Source organism: Paramisgurnus dabryanus, chromosome 15 (assembly GCF_030506205.2).
Source record: "Paramisgurnus dabryanus chromosome 15, PD_genome_1.1, whole genome shotgun sequence".
In the NCBI taxonomy this organism is placed as follows: domain Eukaryota; kingdom Metazoa; phylum Chordata; class Actinopteri; order Cypriniformes; family Cobitidae; genus Paramisgurnus; species Paramisgurnus dabryanus.
The window spans coordinates 8,608,645-8,625,870 of NC_133351.1; the positions used below are offsets into that span (position 1 = coordinate 8,608,645).

Here is a 17,226-nt window from a genome sequence, read left to right on the forward strand (position 1 = left end):
TCTTACTTTGCATTTACTTTTTTATCAAAATGTTTCATGACACCTCATAAGACTAATTTCGCGAGAATCACCCAGCTGCTTACCTAAGACTGTGTCTCAAGAACTAGTATGACTAACTAGCAATTGGTTTGGGGCTAATCAGTCTTACTTTGGATTTACTTTTTAATGTAACTGATATAAAAACGTTATGACAGTCTTATAGAAAGAAAATATGACTAACTTGTAAGACTAATCTAAGAAGTTGCTGGCAGCAGAAAACGTGATTTACATTGTGGGAAAAAGGGATGCAGCGATTAACAGTTTCACTATTAACCACGCATTAAAATGCCACAGTTAAGAAACCGTAAATGCTCTGTTACACCTTGTGTTTCTGTTTCACATGCACACACACAAAAAACAGATCCACAATCCAAGAGACGTGCGTCGGTCGGCGCAATGTATAACAAAGCTCCGCGAGAGCATTTCGAAAGCATTATGCACGTGTCTCTTTGGTTGTTTGTGGATCTCCGTGGAAGTCCAGTTCTTAAAAAACAAAATCTATAATCGTGCATCCCTGTAGGGAAACAGCTTCTAGTACAGTGTGGTTTGCTGTATACTGCATATTTGGGCTAATTTAGAAGGTCATCCAGGTAGGCTAGTTGTGATAGTCAGTGTTACAGGTGAAGGTTACAATGACTGCGGCCTTTTATTCGTACAACATGACAGAAGTACCAGTGTGCACCGGCTCACTTCAAGCACCTTGTTCAAAAAATGATACCTAATTCCAAAGTATAAGTAATATGCGCATGGCTGCACAGGCATCTATAAGCCATTTTAAACCCCTTCCCTCACCCGGTGATACTGGTATGACTGGGTTTGTCACACGTCAGTTAAATTCCTTACATCACATTCTTACATCAAGGTGTTCTTTGCATACAGAAAGGTCTGTAAAATTAGTCATTACTGCTCTCATGTCGTGGTTTTATCATAACAAGTTTTTCAATAGCAGTTGGTACATTTGGTACAGTTGTCTCATCTCAGGATCAAATTTATCTCAGATGTTTCTCCTGAAATCTTTTAGGCTTAATACTGAGACACATTTGATGCAATTGCTGACGTATAGTTAGAGTATAGAGATATGAAATGATTTTAATTAATATGATCATGGAGAATTTGATAAGAAATATTTGAGTTCATATTGAAATCTGTAAATGTTGGTTTAACTCTTTCCCCGCCAGCATTTGTAAAAAAAAGTTGCTAGTTGCTAAAAAAAGTTGACACGCAGCATCAGGCGCAAATGACGAGATAACTCGTCAATGGTGGGGAAAGAGTTACAGGTCCAAGCACTGTTTGAAACGCATGTAAGATTCTTAGCATCTTTTTCACATCTGAAAAGTCTGCATGCCGGACAATATCGCCCAACACTAGTTTCATCCTAGTTTCTCATTATGTCTCATTAACTTTATCTCAGATGTTTCTCCTAAAATCTGTTACTCATAATACACATTTGAGGCAATTACTGGCATAAGAGAGCTGTGAAATAAATGTTAATTTTTTTCTTTCCTCAGATGTGTCCAAAGCAACATTGTACTCCTAACCCAGGCATTCCGCAAGAAGTTTGTTATCCCTGATTTCCAGTCGTTTGCCTCCCACATTGACAGTCTTTATAACAAAGGTCAAAAGCTTTCTGGTGGACTGGTAAGATTATTTTTGCATTGTGTTTTCTTTTCGACTACCTACTGTATGTTGAACCTTGATGAACTGGGATCTGATGTGATTTCTTTAATTACCAGGTGGCCGACTACATTCCACAACTTGCCAAATTTAGCCCAGATTTGTGGGCCGTGTCCCTTTGCACAGTAGATGGACAGAGGTATGAATCATGTATTTTCCTTTGCTGCTATTTTGACCTTTGATATCACTAAGTTCGAGCTTGTCACATACTAGAGGCAGTGACCTGAAGCTATACATTTTCACATATTTAACATCTAAGCTGTCTTGGATATCTATTAATCGATCCATGTGGAGTATCGGAAATGCTTTGGTCACTAAACCCCTTAAATAAATTGCCAGCTAATGTGATTTGTTCAGTTCAACTTGCTTAATTTTCCAAAGACAATTTATGTTGCAGCAAACAGACATAAAACAGACATAAAAAGCACTCTTTTTGTCCTGAACCTTAAGGGCGAATGTACACTATCCAAATCAAACCACGCCCGAGCCTGGTTCTTTTTAACACTCTATCTAGTGTGATCAATCTGTACCATGCCCGGGCATGGATTGATTAATCGTGCCCTGGCCAGCTTGCAGTTCACTTGGGCTTAGTGTGATCACAAATCGCGCCAGAATGAGATACATCAGTTGCGCGACCACTTACCTTCATCTGCCTTCGTAAAAACCTTTTGATGCGCGGCAGGGTTACATGAATGTCTGAGCTGCACACGCAACAGATCAACTAAGCAATATGATAGGCATGTGAGAGGGCTGTGTGTCATTGTGCACCAAACAACTCATAATAAAAAAACACAGACTTAACATTACAATGAGCTCCAGTGTTAACTCTTTCACCGCCAGCGTTTTTAAAAAAAGTTGCCAGCCAGCGTTTTTCATGATTTTCACCAAAGTTTAATGCCTTCCAGAAAATGTTCTTCTTTAAATATATAAACATACAATATACCAAATGAAAGAACAGACCCTCTGCTTTCAAACAAAAAAAAAACAGTTTCATCCTACCTTCAGTGGTTCTTTTGTAATCAGCTTATGAATAAGGGTAGGTTTCTGCAAAAACACCACATTTTGAGCAAAAAGCAGAGATAATTCCATTTTTGTGACTGACTTTTCATAGAGATCCCATTCAGAGCGATCTTTAAAACAGACACGGACATGCAGCCGCTTGCCATAGGGCAATACTTCCGGGTTTAAAAAGTTGCGGAAGGGGTATAATAGCGGTATTGCGGAAAGACGGAAAATCTCGTCATTGGCGGGGAAGTGTTTTCTCTTAATTGACGAGATATCTCGTTAATGGCGGTGAAAGAGTTAAGGGAGCGCTTATCTTCATGTTTTTTTCAAAACAATCGCATCCTAATGATGAAAGTAAGCCCGGGATGGAGTACAGAGGGGTGATAATCGCGCTGTGGCACGGTTTGGTTGGATTAGCCGTAATGTGAGTGCGCCCTAAGTTAAAATACAACATGTGTTGACTGTAGAGCGGGAAGGATGTGTTATGTGTTAGTCACGTGAGGTCAACTGATAACAGGACCATAAAATCAATAACGGTTATCTCAACATTTAGCCCCAAGTGCCATGGTACATCCTTTGTTCTCTGATAATTAGGAGGTAATAAAGATAAAATCTATATAATGCTATGGAGGTTCCTGGGGTATATATACATTTATATATCGCACACTGAGATGATTCACAAGCCTGTTAAAAAGTAACTGTAGCTTTTTATTTGTGAGCCTTGGCCCATCAGCAGATATTTATTGAATAACCACAGTTATCTTGTGTTTTATAGCAGGGTCTCAACTGGTGGGTTGTAGAAGTTATACAATGCAAGTAACCATATAATTGTACAAAATAAATACGCTTATCTACGTTTAAGAGGGAGAAGAACTTGCTGTTGAGGTTAAAGGCAGTATTTATTATTTTTATCTTTTACAAGTTAGCCAAAGTTGTTTTCTATGCCTCCATATATGAATACCATGAAAATAAGTGATTCAAGGTCAAATAAAACTACATCTAGAGTTTACTTGCAGTGAGGATAAAAAAGGCTTGTGGTGACCACAATGTGTTTTGTGCAGTGATGGACTGCTGAATCCGAAAACTTAAAAAGTCAGAGGACCTTTAGAAACCAGGACTGTCCATTATCCTGTTCAGCTCATGTTTTGTTACTGTGTGTAGTAAACACACTTACCTTTCCAAAGTAAAAGGTGCAAGCCTCTACAAAACACTAAGATCTTCACACATGCCTGAACGAGTTAACTTTAACCATCTGTATCACATCCGTGGTTCTGATCTCTGTTCATTTATTTGCACAGACACACAGTGGGTGACACTAAAGTGCCGTTTTGCCTGCAGTCGTGCGTGAAGCCACTCAAGTACGCTGTTGCTGTGCACGATCACAGCACCGAATATGTGCACAGCTTCATTGGGAAAGAGCCCAGCGGCTTACGCTTCAACAAACTTTTTCTGGATGAGGATGGTGAGGACTTCAACCCTCACTAATAGACTTATGCTATTAGTGAAATGATTTAGCAGTTGTGTCAAAGCATCACATATATTGCACCGAATGTTCAGTAACTGAAACTGTTCTACCGAAAACAGCTAAAAAGCATAGCTAAAAAGCATCTTTCTTGGACAATGTTTCCACACTGCCGACATGCCACACTTTCCACACTTATAAAGCGTGCATACATTTCACCCTATGATGGTTTGATCAAGTCTTCAATTTTTATTGTTCGGTAAAATGTATTCAGACTATTTTATTGCTTATTTATTGTCATCTAAATCATCATTGTTTGGTATAATTTATGCAGTCTTTTCGCTTTTTCGACCGAACATCGAAAATGGTTTTTTATATTTGCTATTTTCGGCTAAATAGTTTCGGTTGTTGATAATTCGGTGCATCCCGCATTTTTTACTATTACTTAAAGGTAGAGATGCACCAATGTATCGGCTGATTTTTTATCAGTTTAAAATAATCTTTGACATGCCAAAGGCTGAAATAACAAACTGATTACCTGCATGAAAGCTCTGAGTTGTATAGTGTTTGTTGCATAATCAACCAGTTTTTACATGATCATGATCAACAAAAGGTGATCTATATCAATTACGGAAGACATCAGTTATCAAAAGTTATCAAATCTCAGAATCAGACAGTAATTTGTTAAAATCAGTATCGACCAAAAAACATCTCTCTTGGTGCATCCCTACTTAAAGGAAAACACCACCGTTTTTCAATATTTTACTATGTTCCTACCTCAACTTGAACGAGTTAATACATACCTATCTTTTTTCAATGCATGCACTTAAACTTTGTACAGCGCGTCATGAACATGTTAGCATTTAGCCTAGCCCCATTCATTCCTTAGGATCCAAACAGGGATGAATTTAGAAGCCACCAAACACTTCCATGTTTTCCCTATTTAAAGACACTTACATGAGTAGGTACACGAGTAAGTATGGTGGCACAAAATAAAACGTGGTGATTTTTTTTAAGCGGATAAAAAATTAGAACTATATTGTATGGCGGAAGAGCACTTAGTTTGCAGCATTTCAACTTCTGCGCGCAGTAACATCATCACTCCTGAATACTCCACCTTTCACTCAAACTTTATTATTTATTATTTATTTGTCTAAGTTGAGGAAAGAACATAGTAAAATATTGATAAACGATGGTGTTTTAAAGGTGCAGTGTGTAAATTTAAGCAGCATCTAGTGGTGATGTTGTGAATTGCAACCACAGTTCAGTCCACTGTTCACCCCTCGCTTTTGAAACACAAAGAGAAGCTACTATAGCCACCACCGGACAAACATGTCATCGTCCGAGATAACTTAGTAAAAAAAGTTTGTCCGTTAAGGGCTTCTGTACATTGCCGCCCAAAATGGCGACTTCCATGTAAGGGGACCCTCGGTGTATGTAAATAAAAACGTCTCATTCTAAGGTAATAAACAAATTACGGTTCATTATGAAAGGTCTTTATACACCCCTGATAATATAGTTTTGTATATTATGTTGCATTTCTGTCAAAGGATCCTTCTAAAAATTACACACTGCACCTTTAAGTAGCATTATTTGAAGTGTGTGTGTGTGTGCGTGCGTGCGTGCGTGCGTGCGTGCGTGCGTGTGCGTGTGTGTGTGTGTGCAACACTTTCCCAAAAGAGTTTTATCTAAAATATCTTTGTTTCCATTTTTAATTTTTGGGGGATCACAGATAAACCACATAATCCAATGGTGAATGCTGGTGCTATCGTGTGTACATCTCTGATTAAGGTAAGCACACTTGATTTTATGTTAAAAATATTAAACTATTCCTTCTAACTTAACTTACATTAAAGTGATATAAATTAGCCAGAATAGAGTGTTTGTTATAAATTATGCTAATGTTTTATGCAATAATCATACTTAAGTGCTTCATATCCTTACTTTGTGTTTTTATACTGTACATAACCTATTGATCAATATCTGACACTTATACTCAAGGTTACTCTCATTGTAAAGTCAAATGTGTGGTGATCATTAAACCAAAGTCTTATGAAGTGAATTTTAAAAATTCATTTAGACTTTGCGTTTGCCAAACATTTCTTTCTATCGTCTCTCGTGATCCCCAAGAAATGCATGTTATTGTATTAAGTATTTGCGGTATGCATACTGAACTTTACATAGTGGGGTTATTACACCTGGCTGGTATTTCTTGTAGTTGTTTGCACTTTTTGGATGTCTGTGTGTGTAGGTGGACGGCCAGTGTTTGAACTCTTGTGCAAGTACACACGAAAAAACACTCTAGTGTGTTTTTGAAATATAAGTATTTAAATTCATTTTATGGTCATTTATATTACTTTACATACAGATAAGACTGTTACTGTGCTAAATGCTCACACTGCAGCCCTTACAGTATATGCAACATGTTGGGGTGGGCGGTATGACCAAACTATAACATAACAATATTAAATAATTGTATATCCTAATGTATTTTCCTTTTGCTGGAAATGTAGAAAATTTTGGCTTATATTTAAATAATTGTGTGGTAGCTCTTATTTTTTTAAATTAAATAATAATTCATTTTCTTACATTATATTTTATGTTTTAGAGTTAGATGGGGCAAACAAATGTTATCATTAATTTTAAATAATGCATTGCATTTAATCTTTACATTGTTTTATCAGTATGTGTGTTCCCTGGGTCTCGAACCCACAACCACTGCTAACACACTGCTCTACCAAATGAGGTACAGCAACATAAATAATTGTTTTATATTATAGTTCAAAAACTATTTAAGTTTGTCCATGTTTCTTTATTGCAAACTATCCACCAATTGACATGGAGAGTCATACCACCTGCCCTACCGTGCGCATGTATGCAGAAGTGAGCCATTTGTGAATAAATACATAAACATTTTCAGAAAGCTTTTCTGAGCCGGACCAGCAAAAAAACGTAAACCTCTGCAGTGATAGGTTCACATAAGAAAAACATCATATTTATTTGTTTTAAACAGCACAAATCCACACATAAGCAAGCAGATGCACCACACTACACTGTTTAGCATCTCGTAACCAACACGGTTCTCATCACAACTCATTAACACACACAACTTTAAATTCACTTGTGAATGTCTTTCACCCCTGATGTGTTTTGGAAGGTCACAACTGAATGTAATGTCACGTCATTCGATGTCCTTGCACTTCAGTAACGCATGACATCATTTCCTCCCGAGTCCTTGAGCCGCGCCTCGAGCGCTCACTAAACCGTGTGATATGCTGTTGAAGGCTCTCTGTGTGCTTTTGTGTTGTTGCATATTTTGCAGACGTAGGATCTGTGGGAATTTTTGACCACTGCTGCAGGTCAATGACGTTGGTAATTTTTTATTTCCATTTTTTCTCCCTCCCCATGATCAAAGCCTGGATACTAAAATATCAGTAGTGTCATTGTGTTCCCTAATAAGACGGACATGCGTGCAGGATCACGTATCTCCTATCATTACTTTTTACATTGTTTTGACAACTAGCACGGAGACCAGTCGTGGCTGTGCGTTATTATCTTGTTTTCAGCCAAAGTTTGGTTAAAACAATAATCTAACTTTGATGTTGGCTTGACAGATCGTACAAATATGCAGGTTGTAAAGGCGATGATGAATGCTAATCTATATAGCATTAAAGGAAAACGCCACCGTTTTTCAATATTTTACTATGTTGTTACTTCAACTTAGACAAATTAATTCATACCTATCTTTTTTTCAATCCGTGCACTTACTCATGGCACAGCGCGTCATGAATGTGTTAGCATTTAACCTAGCCCCATTCATTCATTAGGATCCAAACAGGGATAAAATTAGAAGCCACCAAACACTTCCATGTTTTCCCTATTTAAAGACTGTTAAGTGAGTAGTTACACGAGTAACTATGGTGGCACAAAATAAAACGTGGCGATTTTATAAGAGGCTAAACTATATTGTATTGCAGAAGAGCACTTAGTTTGCAGCACTTTGTCACTGTTCCTTTATAATTTGTCATGCACCAAAGGTTCGAAAATTATTAGTATTTTTGGTGTTCGGACAAATAAGTGAAAGTACCGTCATTTTTTTATTTCCGACCGAATAGTTTTGGTTGCCGAACATTCGCTGCAAAATTAGACCCGAGTCTGACCCGGCCCACTGGCAATTTTTGTTTTACCCGAATGGCCTCGCAACCAATTTGGCCCACTGCTCCATTTATTTTTGTTTGTTATCTGACAACGACACCAAGGTAACGCTACAGTGTGCATTTAAAATTGATTGACAGGTCTGGCTTAACGAAAATCTACCGCCAGCCACACGATGTCGCAAGCGCTCTTGGCAACAGAGGGGGGTTGGAAAAGGACTCGATGCACACACGCGAGATCGTTCGGGTCTTCTCTGGTCTGTTGGGCAAAAACACATTCATTTTAAATTACCTGATGCGCTAATATTATACCCGACCCGTGTCTGAGGCACACGTGAAACTTTAATTCCCAAACCTGCTTGGGTCAGACCTCGTGTTTTTGGATGTAAGTGGACCCTATTATTTAAATTGAATTCATTCTTGAACAACCTGTTCCCAGCCTTGTCTTATACACACACAAACCCTTTTAGGGGATGTTATTTACCCATGGCTGAATCACTTTTACTCCGTTTTTCCTAGCGTACAGGTCTTGATATACAGTTTAACTCAAGTTTCTGTTCTGTAGCGGTTCATCATCATTTTCTTTGTAGAAAATAACAATACTTTACCATAGTCAAGTTATAACATGATCATTATTAGGTTCATCTTACAGTAGTCTCTCCTCTCATTGATTTCTAACCAAAGACTAATAATTGATTTGAGTTTTGCACTGATTATTTATATAGAATAAAATCTCCTTACTGTTCTGATTTTTTGTAAACGAAGACTAGATGAAATTATTGACACATTTTTCTGTGTTTTTCAGCAGGGGGCAGGCAATGCTGAGAAGTTTGATTATGTGAGTGAAATCACATTACAGCTCTCATTGATATTCACTGGTACTTTTGTTACTGGTGCTGTTTTAATTCGACTGTTCTGATTCGCAGATGATGAACTTCCTAAAGAAGATGGCAGGAAATGAATATGTCGGCTTCAGTAATGCAACGTAAGATAGCATATGCATTGGGCTATCAGTTTTGTGGGTGTCTTATGACATTTCGTTTCAACTGCTCTTATGTGGATACTTATTAACTCATTCCCCGCCAGCCTTTTTTTTTAAGTTGCCCCCCAGCATTTTTTTATTTTCACAAAGGTTTCACAAAATGCCGCCGCCTTAAAATATATTGGGGCGGTTTCCCGGACTGGGATTAGACTAGTTTTAGACTAAAACATTTTTAAGAGCTGTCCAAACTGAAAACAACTTGCACTTACATATCTTAAAATACATCAGTGCCGTTTGTTTTGCCTCAAAATACACAAGAGTAATGTTTTAAGTAAGGCTTGTGTGTTAAAACTAGTTATATTTCCTAATTAAACTAAGGCATAGTCCTTCTTAAAATTCTATAATAAACTTCTTAAAATATATAAACATACAAATATATCAAATGAATAAACAGACCCTCTTCTTTCAAACAAAAAAATTAACAAACAAACAAATTGGGGAAAGAAGTTAAATTTTATCTATATATTTTTCTCTTCTTATAAACTCTTATTTTTCATAAAAAAGCTTAAACAATTGCATTTTTGTGAATGAATTTTGTTAGAGATCAGATTCAGAACGAGTATCAAAACATATATAGAGTTTAAAATTAGTAAATAATGTTTTGGCTTCAGTTTTTTCATAAATTGGGTAGTCATCTAGTGAATAATCACGGTATTGCAACATGAAAATTCTTCAGAGACGTATTTTTTATGCAAATGTTTTCTCTTAATTGACGAGATAACTGGTCAGTGGCGGGAAAGAGTTAAAAAGCTAACATTTTTACTAGGGGTGACCACGAATAGTCGAAGATTCGATGCATCGATAGGAGAAGCCTGATTCGACTACCAATCTCACAGTCGAATCGTCGCAGATGTGTTATGAAATGAGGATCATTCAATTTTGGCCGTATATGGGTGCACACATTATCTGATTTCACATATAACAGCTTTCTCACAATATATTAATATACTGCATATTATGATAATGCTGCAAATTATATGTGACGTAGCAGCTTTCAATAAATATTTTTAAAGTGCCTTAATAAATCCAACAACCCCTGTGACCGGGCTTCACATCCATAAGAGGTTTTTAATAAACCATTGCCTCTTTGTTTCTACATTTAAAAGACAAAGCTGGCAAATTATATTATGCCTTTCGTTCTTTTAATAATTTCTATATTTTATTTTATTTATAAATCACTTTGGGTTATCTGATTTAACTATTTGGCTTGTGTTTTGTTTCCGTGCACTTGAGGCATTTTGCATATTTGTTCTGCACTTTGTTACTTCTGACCTTATTTTTTTTTTATAAATTGTATTTATTAAAAACAGAAATTCTGATCTAATTTAAGTATGTAAATTTTGGATAGCTTTTCGTTGTATGGATAGCTTGCGCTTGTAATTTAGCCGAACGGGCTAGGTGCTCTGCGTCTCATATTAAGTTAAGTTAATACAGAGATGATCAAAGTCAAAGCAAGCAAGCAGGTATTTCTGTGCTAAATAATAACGCGAAGTGTGTATAAAATCATTAATTTCAGTGTTTTTCTTGTTATAAATTAACGTTTAATGAATTGTATATAAAGATTAGTTTTTATCATTTACAGTCACAATCACAAATTATTTGTCATTTCTCATTTGTCAGGTTTTTTTTGGTCATGACTGCTTTGACGCGCTATCTCCAAATTAAATAAAAACACTTAATTGAAGCCGGAGTTTCCAAGGCAGGATCACCTTTGTTATTTTTTTAGGTTTAGTTATCAAAATGTATTTTTGTGTGATGTTCTGTAGATCGTGGCTTTAAAATGTTATGAGGAATAATTAAACAAATGTTGCCTTACATTTTACCTTAAAAATATATATATATAAATGCATCGCCAGTTTTGTCTTCATTTATTACTTGAAAGACAGTTTTGGTCACTTTATCAGAAAGTTGTTTATGTGTGCTGCTTGTGAAAGAAAATAAAAGTTACCAATTTGTACCTGGTCTGGCCCCCTGCCAACCCATGCACACAAACATAGATGATTCGACTATCGGTCGACTATGGAAAGATTCGACAATTCTGATTCGAATGTAAATCCTTAGTCGAGGACACCCCTAATTTTTACAGAATGAGCACAGAGCATTAACCAAAGGATAAAGAGAAAGATGAATTGTCTGTTACAAGTATAGCATGCGTGTTGGGTTTGATTAAAGCATTTGAATGCTTGTGTCTATCCTGATTTAGATTCCAATCGGAGCGTGAGTCGGGAGATAGGAATTTCGCTATTGGTTACTATCTGAAAGAGAAGAAGGTTAGTATTTCAGGGCTTTTATTGATGTGATTTAGTGACATCCCATTTGTTTGCACCAGTCATCTCGGTATTTCTCTCGCTCTTCCCTGCAGATTTTGTCTGCTTTGCTTGTTTGCCGTGTGAGCTTTGATCCTGGCCCAACATTAACCTCTTGTTCTCTTTATCTAGTGCTTTCCAGATGGTACAGATATGACCGCTGTCCTGGACCTCTACTTTCAGGTGTGTACAGAGACAATTATAGAGACACTTTTAGTTGTTGTGCAGTCTGATGATTGTCCTTATGTGAAATGAGATAGCAGTTTCTGCTCACATTTAAATTCAACTCAAATGGCCATACTCACTATCTAAGACTTTTATATGACTGAAATATTTTAAGACACCACAACGTGACACTAAAATCCTGAAGACTCTGATCAGATGCCCAAATTTAAACATGTACTTATAACCGTCAGTAATATAGCCTTTGATCTATTAGATGTAATGCCATTTGTGATTTACATTTATGGCTATGGTTTTTATTCAAAGCAAGCTACAGAAACTAGATAAACTTTACATTATCAAAATTGGCTTACTGTAGATGATATTCAGATGCGTCATAAATTACCCAAAAAAATGTTTTTACCCTATTCTTTAATAGATCTCAGTAAATTTCAGGAATTAAGGCAGAACCTACCAAAGCTCTTACATATTGACCCATTTGTTAATGTTTACATGCCGTTTGTGTTTTGCAGCTGTGCTCTATTGAAGTAACATGCGAGAGCGCTAGTGTCATGGCTGCCACGCTAGCCAACGGCGGATTCTGTCCAATCACAGGCGAGCGTGTGCTGAACCCAGAGGCCGTGCGAAACACCCTTAGTCTCATGCACTCCTGCGGCATGTACGACTTCTCCGGACAGTTCGCCTTCCATGTAAGTTTTCATGCATGTAGATTTACACACATTCACAACACAACAGCTCCCACATGCAGTCGCACCTTCATTATGTGCACCCACTCACCAACTGCTGGCTGTTTTACCAGATCATCATAGTTTAAAATTTACAGTCAAGTCATTGCAGTTGTATTAATTTGATTTAATGCACAATGTTTTTACTGTAAAAATCTGTGAGTGTACCGTTCCAAAATGGCGGACGCATTTATGTGGAGCGGTTGAATGCCGGATCTATGTATACATAACTATGGTACCCACCATTTAGCTAGATAGCAGCTACCGCGTTTAATCCCTTAAAAAATTCATTTAATACAAGTTGTCTTGTTTTTTGTTTTTGTTTAGGTGGGTCTTCCAGCCAAGTCGGGTGTTTCTGGTGGTATTTTGCTTGTTGTGCCTAATGTGATGGGCATCATGTGCTGGTCTCCTCCGTTGGACAAGCTCGGCAACAGTGTCCGAGGCATCCAGTTCTGCACGGTGTGTGAATTTTCTCATTTGCATATTCGCACAAACACATTTAACGTAGAAGTTCTGCTTATATAACGGCAAAGATTTGATGATGTAGATCGAACCGAACATACGCATTGCAATTAAGCACAATGCGAAGCAGGGGGACGGCAACAGCTTGATGTGATGATCGATACCAATGTTCAGTAGTTACATTAATATCCTATTTTAAAAGTATTATCTAATTAATTTTCAGAATTATAACTAAGTATTATAAAGCTGTTTTAAGGTGCCATTTTTATGATGATGAAGAAGCCCGATTTATAGTCGTGCGCTAACTCTACGCCGTAGCCAATGCGTAGCTCTGCATAGCCTGACATACAGTTTTAACAGTGTGTCAGTTCTACGCGACCACAAGTGCTGTGATTGGTCCACCACAACCCCTCCCATCAGGTTAAAAAACAGTATCATAGGTATTTCCGTTTGCGACGGTGAAAACAAAGATGAGCCAAGTTGAGGAGTGGTTTAACTCAAACTGCAACAAAAGTCGTTGTTTATTTACTTCCATCATTGCTGGTCTTCTCAAATCATACACAACAAGTTGCTGTTTCTTTTTCATTTGTGGGTTTACTTGCCAAGCTTCTTCTTCTTTGACGGTCGCGCTGCTACTGTGGTTACACGCATGGATACTGCCTACCAGCAGTCTGCGCGTGTGTTTGCACGTCGACGTGGACGGTGATCCAAAAGTATAAATGAAACCGACGCGGAACCTACGCCGTAGGACCTGCGCACAACTATAACGAGCCCTTTATGCGAAATGATACACAATGCGTAATGCTACTCAAATAAAGTTATTTTAGGATTACAAAGTATTTGTATTTTACCAACAACAAAATTGTGGACAGTGAAAATGGTGAGTGGCTAGTAACTTTGGAAAGCAACTAACCATTTTGGCTGGTGAGCAAAAAGTTCATGATGTTTATTCTCAGTATTTAACCTTCGCTTTATCCAACAATCCACACTCATTACCATGTATTCGTGAAGTGAGAGCCTGTCAGACCCTTGTTAAAGGTCAAGGAGTCTTTCATTACTCTCTGTGTGTCCAGATGAATTCAGCATTAACATGAACTACAATATGCTCTGCGTATGATGACCCCTACAAGGGTACCGAAGGTCATTTTTAGGGATTTTCTTCATGAAATCATCCTACATGATGTAAAGAACATTCTGTGTATAAGTATATCCTTTAGTATATCTTTAATACTGACTGGGTAAGCTCATGTCAAAAATCAACTTTGATTCTCCTAATCTCATCATTAGATTATGAGACTTTGGCATGGATTTCACAGACATGGTCACATTTGGTCAAGTTAATGGGGTAAGGCACTATGGCCAAAATCTGATCACTGTAGTTGTGTCAATTATTATTTTTGATTTGATTTAATCAGTCAGTCAGACATTGCTGCCAACCTGTTACTTGGCACAAAAGAAAGGCTCTAAATGAATGAGCTATATCCGGTCTAAACCGGAAAAAACAAGGCAGTTTAATGATACTGTTACGAAAACTCATTTCAACATTATCATGGTACAAAGGGCTTTAATATTAAGTGAGCTGACTTTATTGTGGGCTGGGTCATTATGCTGTCACTAGCAGACCACCTTGAGACACTCGAGCAGTGTGTGTATGTACAGAAGTGTGCAAAAGTCTCCAGAGAGAGCATTTATAGAGTTTATTTAACACCAATTTAATCTTTATGTAAGATATACACATTTTTTTACTGCTAAACTAAAATTGTTAATTGTTTGCCTTTAAAAAGGGTGTAAATAAAACATAATGGTTAAATTAAAACTTTTTTCTACTTGTCATTTTAAAGAAGCTTAATAAAATGTATCGAATGATATAACACATTATATCGATGATAAACATTTTAGCTCTATCGCCCAGCCCTAGTTCATATGCAATTTAAAAAACAGAATATAAAATAAGCTTAAGTGTCAAGTATTTTTTTTATTGAACAATTGACAGTAATATAAATATTAAAGCAGTGTATCCAAATATAAACTGTCTGAAAAAAATAAACAAAAATAACACAAAATTAGATAATTTAAAATGAAAATAAAGACATTGTTGCTAGGGGGGAAACAATATATTATAGAAAAAAATTAAAATAATTACAAGCCTTAAAGGTGCCATTTGTAATAATTGAGGTAAAAGATTTTTAAAAATTAGTTACACGCATCAAAAGAATGAGAAGAAATAAGGGCAAAGATGTCATTAAAAAAATGACAAGGTATAGGGCTGCAGAAATATCAGTCTGAATTAGCATGCTAAATTACTAGCTACAGCCCGACTGGTGTTGTAATACCAGTTTCGACCATGGGAGGCGGTATGCGGGCCACGCACATAACCGCCAGCCAAACTGCAATACACGAATAAGTGGGAGTACAGCCCTACCGTTGCGTCCGAAAACTAAGACAGCTGACTTGTTGATTTAAGATTTATGAATGCAGCTCAGAGAAATGCAATTCGGACAGCCATGGATTCGGACATGCCTTGATGCCTTCCTGCCTTGCAATAGGGGTTTCGGACGTATTTCAGTTCAGGGAAGAGAGCGGAAGAATGGCTAAAGCAAGAGACATTTACCAGTATCACAAACATTTGCTGCAGGGAACAACGCGCTCGGAATCACAAATAAAATCTGATAAATAAAGTAACCGAACCAGAGTAAATAACGTTACTGGCACTGCTTTTCATCGCTGGAGACAACTAATGAACATGAAAGAAATGAGGTTCGACTCCGAAATGACAACTTTTCTTTTCGATTGGTAAGTAAGATGCTGTTAGTATTTCGCTAGAAGTTCACTTATAATAGGCATTGCCATAACCTATGCTCAGCTTGTACATGAACGACGGCTTTGTGCAGTAACTGTGGCTCCATCTGAAAGCAGCTGATGGCGATTCACTTTTAATCAATAAACCGGCTTCACTGACGAGAAGCGCAATGACTATCGCATGCAAATTATTGCGCATCCTTAGCTGTTAACGTTTAATAGTTAGCTCTACCCACGGATCCGATCCGGTTTTCACCCGTTATCTACCAAGCTGATGCTAAAATGTAACATAAGCTAAGAAGCTTGAAATGTCTTCGATTATAATGAACACCAAATGGACGCACGAAACGTAGCGGAAAACATTGCAATTTTAATGAGACCGAATGTTTTTTTTGTGACTAATGATAACTTAGTTGCTAATGTAAATCAAACTTGATATATGCTGCTGAATTTGCAGCTGCTAAATTAAAATAGACCAACTCACTTTTCTGGAGGTTTACTGCCCCCGTCTGTTTGGCGTGTGGAGTATGAATTGATTTTTTTTTGGGCGGACATGTTAAATGGTCCCTTTAAGAATCTGACAGGCTCTCAGTTTTTTAGGGTAATATTAGATCAACATAGTGTATAATTTCTTCTTTAAATACTGTAAAGCATGGTTTTCGGCCAGAGAATTTACATTTATGTATATGGAATTTTGCCATTAATATAATAAAATAAATCATGTTTGTGTGAATTTGTTTGCCCTTCTGATTTACAAATAGACCTAATTATACATGTTTCCAAAGAAAAAAAAATTGTTGCTAGAGTTTCAAGTATTTACTGCGACCTTCACTTATACTTGAGCAATAGCAGAAACCTGCAGGCTCTTTTAAACTTAAATTAATCATTTCTAATTTAAATCTAATGACTTCAGTCTCCTCAAAAGAGTTCTTAGTGCCAAGAAAGATGATAATAAATACTGACGTTTGCCAGAAGAAGCCATTTTGTTCTGAAAATGTGTACATTTTGTGTACATTCTGTGTGTATTTTAATAAAGAAAGTGAAAAACTTTCCTTAAACAGCAAAGCTGGTCTCTGACACTTTGGTCTCTGTTTTAGGATTTGGTGTCCTTGTTCAATTTCCACAACTACGACAACCTGAGGCATTTCGCTAAGAAGCTCGACCCACGTCGAGAGGGAGGGGAACAGCGGGTGAGTGCCATCTTCCATTTGACTGCCAGCTTTGCCCTTGCCACGTGCTCCATCGGCACACTACACCACATTTTGTACGATTGACTGCACGTATACTAATTATTTACCAAAGACTCTGAAACGGAGAAAATCGCAATGGAAAAGTTTTTCCACTAAACACTCCAGTCTTGTGCAGCTTTACACAC

At 37.2% G+C, this 17,226-nt stretch overlaps 1 protein-coding gene across 5 annotated transcripts in view; it reads left to right on the forward strand.

Annotated features, from left to right (window-relative positions):
• The window catches only part of glsb (glutaminase b), a 43,409-nt gene that overhangs the window by 15,590 nt on the left and 10,593 nt on the right, over nt 1-17,226 (forward strand). For 3 of the 5 annotated variants that reach the window (XM_065252120.1, XM_065252122.1, XM_065252123.1), the window contains exons 4-14: nt 1,548-1,677; nt 1,773-1,852; nt 4,017-4,180; nt 5,913-5,971; nt 9,140-9,172; nt 9,261-9,319; nt 11,580-11,646; nt 11,815-11,865; nt 12,378-12,554; nt 12,918-13,049; nt 16,949-17,041. In XM_065252120.1, the coding sequence (XP_065108192.1) occupies nt 1,548-1,677; nt 1,773-1,852; nt 4,017-4,180; nt 5,913-5,971; nt 9,140-9,172; nt 9,261-9,319; nt 11,580-11,646; nt 11,815-11,865; nt 12,378-12,554; nt 12,918-13,049; nt 16,949-17,041 (1,045 nt within the window). Of the gene's footprint in view, nt 1-1,547; nt 1,678-1,772; nt 1,853-4,016; nt 4,181-5,912; nt 5,972-7,502; nt 7,553-9,139; nt 9,173-9,260; nt 9,320-11,579; nt 11,647-11,814; nt 11,866-12,377; nt 12,555-12,917; nt 13,050-16,948; nt 17,042-17,226 lie in introns of those variants that run through there. The other 2 variants (XM_065252121.1, XM_065252125.2) reach the window with 2 other exon arrangements.